The 13,016-nt window shown below is 40.3% G+C and overlaps 1 protein-coding gene across 2 annotated transcripts; it reads left to right on the top strand.

Annotated features, from left to right (window-relative positions):
* The first annotated feature begins 7,467 nt into the window (after positions 1-7,467).
* Positions 7,468-12,282, top strand: LOC131242192 (membrane-anchored ubiquitin-fold protein 3-like). Of its 2 annotated transcripts, XM_058240676.1 has the most exons (5): positions 7,468-8,172; positions 10,953-11,123; positions 11,739-11,883; positions 11,989-12,038; positions 12,141-12,282. In XM_058240676.1, exons 1-3 carry the CDS (start codon positions 8,043-8,045, stop codon positions 11,792-11,794), a joined length of 357 nt encoding a protein of 118 aa, XP_058096659.1. In that variant the 5' UTR covers positions 7,468-8,042; the 3' UTR covers positions 11,795-11,883; positions 11,989-12,038; positions 12,141-12,282. The 2 variants fall into 2 exon arrangements, with proteins under 2 accessions (XP_058096659.1, XP_058096658.1); XM_058240675.1 differs by having other exon boundaries at positions 11,989-12,282.
* Positions 12,283-13,016: the final 734 nt, after the last annotated feature.

The raw sequence follows: 13,016 nt of genomic DNA, 5'->3' as shown, positions 1-13,016 counted from the left end.
TGCAAATGGGCTAGTGTGGCATGTAGCAGGATCCACAGTGATTGGAGATCGCCGAATAGTTCTGTGGACAGGCCTGGTCAGAGAAGACCGCACCTGCTTTTACCTTCCCCTTTAACCCCCTTCTGCCAATAGGCGCTAGGTTCCCACTATTCGTTGATATTTCTCATTCGTAGGTTCCCACTATTCGTTGATATTTCTCATTCATCATGATTGAATTTCAGACGATCATGACGGAATCGGTGAACCAACCCAAATATGAAATATTTGCCTTTGGGTGGTCTGCAGTTGATGATTGGCCTGGACACCCGCAACAGATAAAGGAATCCACATTTAAAGCAGCTGAGACCTATCCTTCAGTCCCTCTCCTAAAAAAAAAAGTAGTAGTTGTCAGTCATTTGATGAATCAAGCAGGAATTCACATTTAGATAGAAGAAAGGGAGATTACCAAGCAATCAGTGCCTCTAAGTGATCTGTCATTCAACATTTGAAACGAATGAATAGGAATCAGGAATCAAACCGACCTGTTTCACACATTTCAAGATGCCCATCTCCGAACCTTGAGTGAACCAAAATATGGACCAACTGGTCCCAAGTATTTGAATAGTCATTATTTATTTATTTCTATTTCATTAAAATATCTAGCGCATAATTTATGAAAGAAGGCATGGTGTCTGATCATCGGAGAAGGACAATGAAGGTTGTGTTGTGCAGAAAGATTGAGCCACGAGAGCACACGTAAAGCATTGTCAGGTTGCTCATGCAGCAGAGAGATCTATCTGTATCTGACCCAAATGAAAGAAAGTAAAAGAGCCACTAAGCGGCAGAAAACAAAGAAGCCATCCCAGCTCTTAGGTGTTCGACGATTGGCGTTTGCCGGTCACTAGAGCAAGTAAGAGAACCTACAGTGAATGAACTTTGACGAACAGAAGGTTTTGAACAGATTGTACACCTTTGTGTCTGGCTATGTATATAAGGGACATCTCTTGAACGATGTTCCACTCATGCTTGGGAAGCACTTCATCTCGTTCAGTTAAGTTGAAGGGAAAGTCAAGGCCCTTACTCTATTAGCTCTTGTTTGATCCGGGTTTATGGATGGGTACTTAGTGTTTAGGATCTGGTGTTTGATTCGGGTATATAGATGAGTACTTGGTGTTTAGGATCTGGTGTTTGATTCGGGTATATGGATGGGTACTTAGTGTTTATGATCCGGTGATCTAAGCATTGTTTCTTCTAGTTATCAGCACCATCCAAAAGTAGCTGAAAATTGGATACATATTAGATATGCCCTTACGAACACTAACCTACCATTTAACACGTCATGGCGGGATTTGATTAGGCAAAAGGATATCTTCAAAGATGAGACCCATGCAAAGCATGTTTGAAAGTTATTCGGTAAAGTATACATATCGGACTTCATATCTAATAGTGGCTTACCATCCAATCAAATTCCACCACATTAGATTAGAAAAGAGGAATTTATTGGTAGGGATAATACCTATATCTATATTCCACCACATTAGATTAGAAAAGAGGAATTTATTGGTAGGGATAATACCTATATCTATATTCCACCACATTAGATTAGAAAAGAGGAATTTATTGGTAGGGATAATACCTATATCTATATCTGAGGATCGTTCACCTTTCTTTGAAAATGATAAGGTCACGCCCTTTTACATAAGTGGTTAAGTAGGGCCATTTAATCACGGGTCAGCTGTCGTGTGTGGGAGACTACCACTTTCTAGTTCAGATGGCCCATACTTAGATCTGCCAACTTTCCACCGATTCCTTACATTTTCAAATGTCAACGGAATCTTATCCATACCTTTACCTAATTCCCAAACGTTGCCAGCTGCAATTAGAGCTGGGCACGAGACAATGCACCTTTACCTAATTCACAAATTGTGCTAGCTGCAATTAGAGCTTGGCACAAGACGACTTGACTCGTTAGACTCGTTCAGATCCGACTTAATCCGATCCGAGTGGGTGAGTCGATCCGAATTGAGTTGACTTCTTCTAATCCAAACTCAAACCTAATTGAGTTCGAGTCACCCAATAACTCGACTCGACCCAAAATCCAACTCGGTATTGACTCAACTCAATCTGAAACTTGACTCGTGTATATATATATATATATATATATAAACTCAGATCTGACGTTTCAGATCTGAGATATGCTGTGTAGCTGATGGAGGCTGCATTTCTGGCAAGTTAATCTAGGTTTTGAGTTGTGATTTCAGCCTGTGGAAACCCGTTGCACCCGAACCGACTCGGTACTTGTGACCAGGTTGGACTCGGTCCGGATTAGTACAGGCCAGATACGGACTCGGATCAGGTCAGGTATGCTGGACTCGATACCGAGTCGGGTCGAGTTCGGGTCAGGCATGCTAGACACTGTACCAAGTCGGGTCAAATTTGGATCAGGCCTATTTCAAAACCGGATCGAGTCAGGTCAGCCCTCAGTCCGACTTTACTCTATGCCCAGCTCTAGCTGCAATGTATCTGATCCAACTGATACCATGGTTTTTTGTAAAGAACTGGCTGTAAATAAGTTCTCCAACACGTCGAAATTGCCTTTTTCTAAGTTAGGCTGTGTTTGGCTGCATAAGTGAATCTGAGCCATCAAAATTCAGTTCAATCCATGAGGTCACGAGGCAGTAGCGCTAAAATTGCAGATTTGCAATTATGTTGCTTTTGTTATTTCCACTTCGTTAGATTAAAGAATTGCAATTCATTTCCATATTGCATCCAAACGTGCCCTTACTGCTGGGAGAGGCAGTGACCAAGACAGCCCAGATTTGAAGCCCGACCCAAAAATTTATCAGACCATAATGCCACACCCAAGCCCAGTTCAAAGCCAGGTTTGACCCATAGCCACACCTGCTTAGCACTCTTTCTCAACCATAACCAAATCTTCCTACAAACACCTTAGTAGTCCTTTGATATTTTCACCTATCTGGTTTTAAACAGGCACATGTGGGCCCCGCGTTTCTTATGGCTCTAACAAGTGTTCAAGATAATAATAGTGAATGGTTATGATAGAGTTGTGGAACGGGTGGGTGGGATGGGTGAAAGTGGTGGGCCTAACATGAGTTGTGTCTTTCAAGTCAGTGGTGTCGGTGGCACTAAATAAATTGAGGGAGCTGCATGATCCTCGGGTTTTCATTTCATTTCATTTTTTTTAAAATTTTTTATTTAACAGTGGTGCCCATGGCCCAGTGACCAGATGGTTTTCCACTATTGATAGTCCATTTCCCAAAAATCTCCTTAGAGCTACCATCACCCCTTCAATTGTTGGACAGCAAGTTGATGGTCGAAAAATTCAAATGTAATGGCCAACAATCAGATGGCTAGGACCTTCTTCTTGTACGAGAGATTTTTGTGACACGGTCCATGAATATAGGGCCTATCAGACCAATGATCTGGATCTGTGATAATGGGTCCCACTTTTACAAAATGAAAACCAGAGGATTGAATGCGTAAATAGTGGCAACAAGCCAACACCAAAAGAAAGTGGCATCCACATCTCAAGGTGGATCGCACCACATGTGCCAACTTTGCGCACGTGTAAGATCCAGGCCATGTACAAGGTAGGGTTTACTTGAACGAAGAACCACATGATGAGCGTCCCCACATAGACGGGGTTCTAGTACTAGTACTACCAGTGGGGCCTGTAATCTTGTGCATTTGGATATTTTCAAATTTTAAGTAGATCTCAGGATTAGTGATTACGGTTGGTAGCCGTTGAAAAGGCCAGTCATGGACCTGTAACGGCCGTAATGGCTTTTATAGGATCTGTAACAGTCCGACACGTGGCAATACAATCTTCCATTGAAAAAAAAAACTTTTAACTGTTATAGAGATTTAACCGCCGTTAGGGCAGTATTGTGACAGTCATAAAACTGACGGTGACGGCTACTGTTACCGTTGTTGAATGGCTTGTATGGAGAGAGTCCTGGTCCGACTGGTGGGCCATGGTTATGATTATCTTGAGCATTTGTCTATTTTCAAAATCATAAGTAGATCTTAGGGTTATCTAAAATAGGAGTATTAGTGGTCCACAAGTAAGAAAGAAAGGACGGTTAAAATATCTTAACCAGGTTGTGGGACCCACTGTATAAGGGGCATAAACATAAAATGAGATTTATGGGATGATTCTAAGCTCTAATTACCATTCTCATTACGAACCGTTAGATGTCGGGTGACGGGCCAGTTAGGCCATAAATGCTTGGTTCATGGGCCATCTGAGGTGGGCCCACAAACTGGTCAGTTTGATTATGGTTATATTTCCACCACTAATATAATTACATAGTGCATGCGTACGAAATATTATACGCTTCGTTGCAACTTTTCTTTATTTTTGGGTAGGAAGAATTACAGTTTCCTGCAACAGAAAGCTGCGTGAGGCCCACCGTGATGTCTGCGTCAAATCCAATCCGTCCATGAATTTCAAAAGATCATGTTACGATGAGAAGCCAAAAATGAGGCATATCCATAATACAAGTTGGCCACACCAGAAAAAAGAGTGGGGAGGCAAATGTTAACCATGAAAACTTTCCTGGGGATTCACGGTGATGTTTGTATGTCATCCAAACCGTTCATAAGGTAATTCTCTCCAGTATGAAGGGAAAACGCAAATATCAGCCTGACCCAAAACTTCTTTGGGTTCCAATAAGTTTTCAATGGTGGGCGTTTATTCCCCACTTTTTTTTGGTGTACCTCACTTGGTTATTGGATCTGATTCATTTTTTGGATCCCATTCTAACATGATCTGGCCAAACTGATGAACGGATTGGATTTCATTTGGACATTTCCGTGTGCTCCACCAAGCTTTGTGTTGCCGGAACTCCCTATAGGCTATAACAGCTGTTGCAAGAAACTAGCTTCCTGTATTCGATATCCCAGCCACTTAAAAAGGGAGGCCCACCCTGCAGATAAAGGGGTGCAAAAGCCACGCAGAGCCATTCATCAGGCAGGCTGTGCCGTATAAAACAAAGGATGGCCGATGGATACAATGTATCTAATGCTCATGTGTTTGGCCCACCTGATGAATGGATTTGCCTAATTTTGTACCCACCTATATTCCAGGTGGGGCCCATCTTTTTAGTGGCCCGGATTTCGTATACGCGACATAATGGCTCGGTATTAGTGGTCCATTGAGACAGATATGAAACATTCCTCCAATTACTTTCCATGGTTTGTACAAGTGGGACCATAGTTCACTGATCCAGATTGTTGACCTGGTGCAACCCATGGATGGACCACACTGCAAAATTCTCTCAGATAGAAGATCCTAGCCACTAATACCGAGCCTTTGTCTCAAATGAATGTGGACCCTTCCTTAATTCTCTTCTCAAACCTCTATTCGCAGCCACAGATTGAGACCATGCCATTGTCCAATTTAGCAGATTTTTGCAGCATGACTAATCAACAGTGGGCCGCATCATACCAACGGTCTGGATCACTAAAAAATAGGCACCCACTTGTATAAACTGAAAACCCGAGTAAGCAGCATGTATCCTCGGGTTCCGATCTGAAAGTCTGAAGAAATGATTTTAATATCGAAAACGCTTGCGTGATTTACGCGTATTGGGTTGGGGGGGCGTGATATTCACTGACGTGGGACCTGGGTGGACGAATTCATGTGTATGAGATCCACGCCGTCCATCAGGTGGGCTAACATGAATTCGTCCACCCACATCAGGTGGGCCACCCCATGTTAGCCCCTGATCCCAAACATCACAAAACAGGTGGGCCTCACCATAGGAAACAGTGTAAAATTTGTCAAACCTCTAAATTGAAATGATATGGTCCACCTGAGTTTCAGAATAGCGTGATTTTTTGGAGATATCTTCATCTTGATGAGGAAAGTGATATGAACGGATTGGATTGCATATGTAACCCACGGTGGGCCCCATACACCAGTAATTGTGGGCGTTCTCTCCTAATTCTTCCTTATGGTGTGGCCTATCTGAGTATTGGATTAACCCAATTTTAGGTTTTCAAGGTGAAGATGAGACAGTGCACCTGATGTACGGCGTGGATCTCGTGCACGTTCTCCCTCACATGGTGGCCGGTTACTCTATGTCTGGCAAGCGTGCTTCTTTTTTAATATTATGTATACCATGATTTTATAAGTTCCATGCTTATCAGGGCTGCTTTTTATAGCTAAGCTGAGGTCAGCTACTTCTTTAAAATAATTCTATTATTCTTTTTTCCTTCGTGGCGGGAATCCATCAGCGTTTCAAATTTTGAATTTTCAAATGTCCATTTTGAAATGAGTGTCGAGATCCCCGTACACCACTTTTATGGATGGTGGAGAACATGGGCGAACGCTTCGGCTTACTCTTTCTTTACCTTTCTGTTTAAAGAGAGAGGGAATTTGATACTCTGGTAGAGTGCGATGGATGATACGCTGGCACTTAAAACTTGCATAAGAAGGATACAATTAAGTCAAATTAGACTGTCTAAATTGTGGGACCCAGTTTAGATGTATCACAAACAACAGATTAAGCTTATTTGATCATCTAAATAACAGATTGTTAGAAATGTAGTGGACGGTTGAAAATGAAAACTATCCAATGGTCCTATTTCAACAAACGAGTGGCTACGAATAGGATATTAGAATTATCTAACCAATCGGATTTTGGGTCTTTGAGTTATCAATAGTTAATGTATTCCACGTATACAATTCTGGGTGCCAGCTTATCAAGCTTCAGACTCTGCGAGAGCACAAACATCCATGCTCATGCATTTAGATACTATACATGTGGACGACATATTTAATTAAATCCAAACCATCCAAATAGTGTCCCATAATTAGATTTTTGATATAATGAAATTTCATATTGATTAGACGATCCTTTCGTTATAGTAACGATATATGATTGTTGAATCCTACTGTTAACTAATCTCTATATTTATCATCTGTTCAGATGGTTTTAGTTTACTCTCCATCTATGGCACTTAAAATAATTTGGATGGTTTGGATTGAGGTGTGTTTTACCAACCATATGTGAAATAGGCTCTGCCAGAGTACCGATGTTTTTCTCCTTGGCAAGCCCCCAAACGTGTAGTGACCTGCCCATTCACATGCAATCCACCAAATGTAATAAAGTACACTTGTGAGATATTTGAGCTTTTCATCAAGTGGGCCACACTGTCTTTTGGAGTAAAATTTTCCCAGTGGGCTAAACAAATGGATGGATGGAAAATGTTTTAACCATCCTCAGGTGGTAACTTGGTCGAATTACCACGAAATGTTCACCCAAAGAAATTTTCCCTGTTGGAGAATCCAATTTTAATCATAGGTAGTGGTGGATGAAACTAATGGACGGTCCAGATCAGTTATCAGAGTGTCCTGTCCATGAGATCCAAGGTGTACCACCTAAAGGTTATGTACAGTGTACTTGAAGCATGCTTTTTTTTTTCTTTTTTTTTTTTCGGTTTTTGTAATAACATGCCACTTGCTTTCAGTGGACTGTGTTAAAAATCTCATTTAGAAAGTTTCCATCTGGGGGTAGTTTCTTTGATTATTATAACATGATTTCTTGGATTTCTTGCCAGTTCTAAATGGATTCTTTGATTACTACTCTTGAGAGATTTGATCTGGGTTTTTCTGGGTTTTCTGTCTGACATAAAAATCTATTTAAAACATGAGGTTTTGAATTAGATTTTTCTTGAAAAAGAGGGGTCTTGGAGGGACTTCCCATCTATTCATTTCATGCAGATTTTTGGAGGTTTGAACTGAAAGAATCTGTAGATTCGACATGGGTTTTGTTACTTTTTGTTTATAAGGATTTGAGCTCTTTCAAAAGTCAGTTTTCCGATGAAAATTGCGTCGAGAAGCAGCATTTTGGAGAGATTTCAATGAATCTGCCCTGGTTTCTGGTTGGTTTTGTCTGTTAGGTCGCAATCAGTTGAAAAACTCCGACCTTCGATCGAAATCTCGTCGAAAAGTTCGGGTTTTATTGCCTGTTTGACGGTTTTGAGGGCGAGGATTATTGGAATTTCATGTTGGTTTTCTCTGTAAGGTTCTTATAATGGCGGGAGAGGATTTGATTGAGCTTAAATTCAGGCTTTTCGATGGGACCGATATTGGCCCGAACAAGTACGATCCTACTACCACCATAGGATCTCTCAAAGAAATCATTGTATCTCAATGGCCGCAAGGTTGGTTATAGATATCTGATCCTTATTTTAGCTGTAGCTTCAGTCCTGGCATTTCCGATCTTTCATACATGTGCGTTGTTGATTTAAATTGCGTTTTTTGTTGGTTGAGAGTTTTGGGACTTGATTTGTATCTGTCGCATTTCTGAGAATTTATATCCTGGAGTGTGAGGATTTTCTGCTAAAATTCAAGTATTGTTTATACATCTTCACTCCATGCTTTTGCTTGTAATTGTTATTTACAGCTGGTTGCATCAGAAGAATAGCTTTTCTATGCTTCTTTTAGTTAGCAATGATGTTGATTATGGCCACATCTGGATGCTATATATTGAAAAAAAAGGGGGGGGCAGCCTTGGGCCGTTCATCATGAGAGAATTGTGTCCCGAAATGGCAATACGGGCCATTCATCATGAGAAAATTCCTACCCCAAATGGCAATTCAGAGCAATTGAAATCCAACTTGAAGGGAATGGAATCATGGGGAGGGTTTGGTTGTCACTGTGAACTAAAATGGCCCCTCCTCCATTTTAGTAATTTCCTCTATGTTTAATTGTAGTATTGGGATTTGTTCCAAGCGAGCATTAAAACACAACCTATATGTTTTCAGGTCCCTATATTGATAATCTAAATGCGAAAAAGCTAAGTACGTTTCTAGCATTAATGACCCGTTCTCTGTAACTTCTTTATGATCTATAGATGCATTGATAGGGGGCAGCCTTGGGCCGTTCATCATGAGAGAATTGTGTCCCGAAATGGCAATACGGGCCATTCATCATGAGAAAATTCCTACCCCAAATGGCAATTCAGAGCAATTGAAATCCAACTTGAAGGGAATGGAATCATGGGGAGGGTTTGGTTGTCACTGTGAACTAAAATGGCCCCTCCTCCATTTTAGTAATTTCCTCTATGTTTAATTGTAGTATTGGGATTTGTTCCAAGCGAGCATTAAAACACAACCTATATGTTTTCAGGTCCCTATATTGATAATCTAAATGCGAAAAAGCTAAGTACGTTTCTAGCATTAATGACCCGTTCTCTGTAACTTCTTTATGATCTATAGATGCATTGATACATGGTGTGAGTTAATCCATTTCCTTAGTATGCAGAAGTTTGGAAGTTACCAAACTTCTAGTTTGTACAAGTGGAGCTAACCATCTTAGTTGAGATTGTTTTGAAAAAAGGAAAATAAATTGTCTGGCATGTAAAGATGGGACGGGTCCTTATCTCTCAACATCTGACCTCCAAGGTTTTGAATTCCAATAAGATGTTTTATTGCCATTGACGAAGATCAGAGAAAATGAGGAATTATATGTTTCCTTGACTTGAGTGATGTTTCAGTTTGTCCAAGTGGGGCCCATGGTTAGTGATCCAAGACATTGCTCTGTGTGGTCCACTGTGACTGTGCCTCGAATCTGCCCCACATTTGAAGATTGTAGCCAGAAATGAACCCTTTTTCCCGCAAAATGTAAAACTCATGTGTATTGCTCTTCTTAAATCTATTTGCTGGCACATTTTTCAAATTCCATTTCATTCTTTCTAACTAAAACCAAACAGTATGAGATAGTAACAATTCTAGTCCAGGGTCCTTGCTGTCTTCTATAGAAGATTTCTAATGGGCTTTAATCACTTGGCATCAGACAATGTTTGGGCTGGGAGTGGTGGAGTACGATCAGGTTTTCAGTGGTACCACATACATCACCGCAGATGGCCCATGCACCAAAAACATTCCAGATTGGAAGATATTTGCTATTGAACTATTGGTCTTTTTTGGGTTGTTTGTCGAAATTGCTATCTTTACTTTCATAGTGTCTATCTTTCTGGCTGCCAATTGAAGGGTTAGGATATTACCAACTGGGCCGTTCTTACTGCATAGGCCATCCCTAGTGCAGCCCATATTATCGATAGTTTGGATGAGAAGAAACATGGACCACACCCGTACAAACAGAGAACATAAGCATACTGTACAAACCCTCAGCCCCAAACACTGTATAATATGTATTTAATCACTAGAAAGAATTTTCTTCCCATGCAACTACCTTGTGCTTGGTTAGATAGTATCCAAATCAAATAGAATTCACCATTATCTTTAAGTTTTCAGATGACGGCTACCTTTGAATTCTTGATATAGCTATTCTTTGTTCTGATATATCACATTCTTTTTTCTCTCTTTTTTTCTTTTTGGGTTTGAAAGATATATCACATTCTATTTCAGAAAGGAAAATGAATGAATCCTAGGGCCTGTTTAGTAGATGCCTGAAAATGGGTCCATCTCATTTTAGTCAATAAAATTATTTATCAGAAATCATGATCTCTAATACGTTATTATGATTAACTAAAATGAGATGAACCCATTTTCAGGCGTCTACCAAACAGGCCCTTGGGCTCGTTTGACAGCATGGAATGGGAGGGATTTGTGGGTATTTGCTTCTTCTTCTTCTTCTTTTGTAGTTGTTTGGTAGCAAGTAATGGGAGGATTTGGATATCAGAGGAATCAAAATCTCCCCCCAAAAGAGCCCTTTTTCATTCCCACCTCAAAGCCAATTTGCAAAATCCACTCAATTCCTTAGGTTGCAAAATCCACTTGATTCCAAAAGATTTTAAATTCACATTGCCAAAGTGGAGGTTCTGTGTGTTCTTGTTTCATGGTATTTGAAGTGTTACATTTCATCTTAATGCAGAGAGATTTACAAATTCCTTGCAACTCTAACACTGACTAATGTTTTTTTTTTTTTTTTTTTTTTTTTTTTTTTTTTCAAAATACCCAAAAATATCATCTTTCCATAGACAAAGAAAATGCTCCAAAAACAATAAATGATGTGAAGCTCATCAATGCGGGGAAGATACTTGAGAACGACAAGATGCTTGTTGAGTCCGGAGTACCAGTTGGAAAGCTTCCTGGGGGAGTCATCACAATGCATGTTGTTGTGCCGCCTCCCTCATTGCAGAAAAACAATGGTATTTTCATGAAGGGCATTATTTTTCATGTTCCTTTCATATTTTGTTGTGTATTTTATTGGCTAGACTGTAATTCATCTCTATCTTCCGCTTCACTCATCACTCACTTTCTGTGGACATGGCAAACATGGACAAGATCAGAAACTTTCCCTCCAGCTAAACTCTACCTCAGATGTGTTGGTATGTGTTGGTATGCTGGTTACTGGAAAATCACACCCATGGAACCATCTTACTGTAGGGCCTACCTGATTACCAGTTTGTCATCAGGCCATGCTCAGGAGTGTCCAATCAGTGAGAATTTTTGGCTGTAACCCATCCAAGGTAGGGCCTACCTGATGATCAGTTTTGGTCTCTGACATGTTTGTCACATGCATTGAAAACTAGTTATTGATATGTGTGGTGGGAAAAAAGAAGAAGAAGAAGAAAAAACATTTTAGCATTTTAGCCTTTCTCTGTTTGAGCCTTCTTGATGCAACACGTTTATAAGAACTATAATGGGCTGATTGAAGATAGAATCTCTCTCCACCGACAACAAAGACCACTGCCAAACGCAGTCCCAAAGCGAGATTCCATTTCCTCTACATGATACTAACATAGATATTGTCTTTCTCGCAGAGAAACCGCTAACAGATTCTGCAAAGAAGAACAGATGTGCATGCTCAATCCTGTGATGCTACCAAACAGCTTGATGCCATTTTCATCTGATGCTTTTATGTCTTTCTGGTTACAGCACATCCAATACAAGCTCAATTTGGAAGCTCAAGGGTTCGAGTACCCATAGGTGGTGAAATTCCACCAGCGTGAGTGTGATGTGCATGTGTAAATTTTATTTTATTTTTTTTAAAAAAAGCTCAATTTGGAAGCTTAGCTTTTCCAATTCACAAATTGGGAAGTGTGTGCATAATAAGATTGGAGGTCTGCAATTGTATTTATGTTATAAGCACATGGGCTTCCTACTTGGCAGAACATCATGTTTCTTCCTGATTGTAATGGAGTCAGGATACCAAATTTGAACAGGATTAAATGATGGAGAATGTCACAGGGGAATGTGCATGACCCAGTGGCACAGTGCCTTTTATCTCAACCATTGCTTTGGATGATGAACAATTCTTCTCTGTAGGCACTGTAAGTTACGAGAATAAAATGTTTCTTTCTGCTACTGTAAGGCACTTTGGAGTTCTCTTCCCTTGTTTCCTTCACCAAGGGCATGGGTTCGTTTGGATGTACTATCAAATTGGGTTCCAATTGTAGATGTAGAAACAACCAATTCGTGATTTTCTTGTCTAGTTGCAAATGAAGTCTGAAAGTGGTCGGGACTTCATTTCGGACCACTCATACTCAAGAGAAGTATTATCACTAGGGAATGTAAAGTTTGCAATGTATTTGAGTTTGTACAAGATTGGCTATCTGATCAGTGTCTCAAACCACTGGCATGATGTGTGATCTAATTTTATGGTCCATGCAGTGAAAGCCTGCCTAGTGGAAATTCCTAACCCTTTAATTGGTGGCAAGAAAATACTGTTAAGATAAAAAATGCCGCAATGTTCCACAACCAACCAAAAACAGGACATAATATAGATGATTTGGATCATTGGACCATGGGCACAATTGTACAAAAAACTGTATAATACCTCTAATCACTGTATCAGTTTAGCTTCCGGCACTGGTTAGCCTCCAAGATGATTCCATATGGTTCCCATAACCAACAAAAAACTTGCAATAAAATGTCCACCAATCAGTCTTGATCCGTCAGGTTAAGGGAGTGTTTGCTGAACCAAATTTTATGAAATTTTGGACCATAGTAGACTGACTAACCATGAAATTTCATGATATTTGGTGTAACCAAACACACCCTATCATATTCCAAGCAATCGCAATGGCTGCAAATCTGAT

This window comes from Magnolia sinica, chromosome 4 (genome assembly GCF_029962835.1).
Source record: "Magnolia sinica isolate HGM2019 chromosome 4, MsV1, whole genome shotgun sequence".
Taxonomy (NCBI): Eukaryota; Viridiplantae; Streptophyta; class Magnoliopsida; order Magnoliales; family Magnoliaceae; genus Magnolia; species Magnolia sinica.
This window is presented reverse-complemented; position numbering and strand designations above follow the sequence as displayed.

Excerpts from the sequence above, each read along its gene's own strand:
- LOC131242192 (XM_058240676.1), top strand. The coding sequence starts at position 8,043 with ATGGCGGGAGAGGATTTGATTGAGCTTAAATTCAGGCTTTTCGATGGG. Across the intron at positions 8,173-10,952 it reads TGTATCTCAATGGCCGCAAG|ACAAAGAAAATGCTCCAAAA; the intron begins GTTGGTTATAGA and ends ATCTTTCCATAG. Across the intron at positions 11,124-11,738 it reads CTCATTGCAGAAAAACAATG|AGAAACCGCTAACAGATTCT; the intron begins GTATTTTCATGA and ends TCTTTCTCGCAG.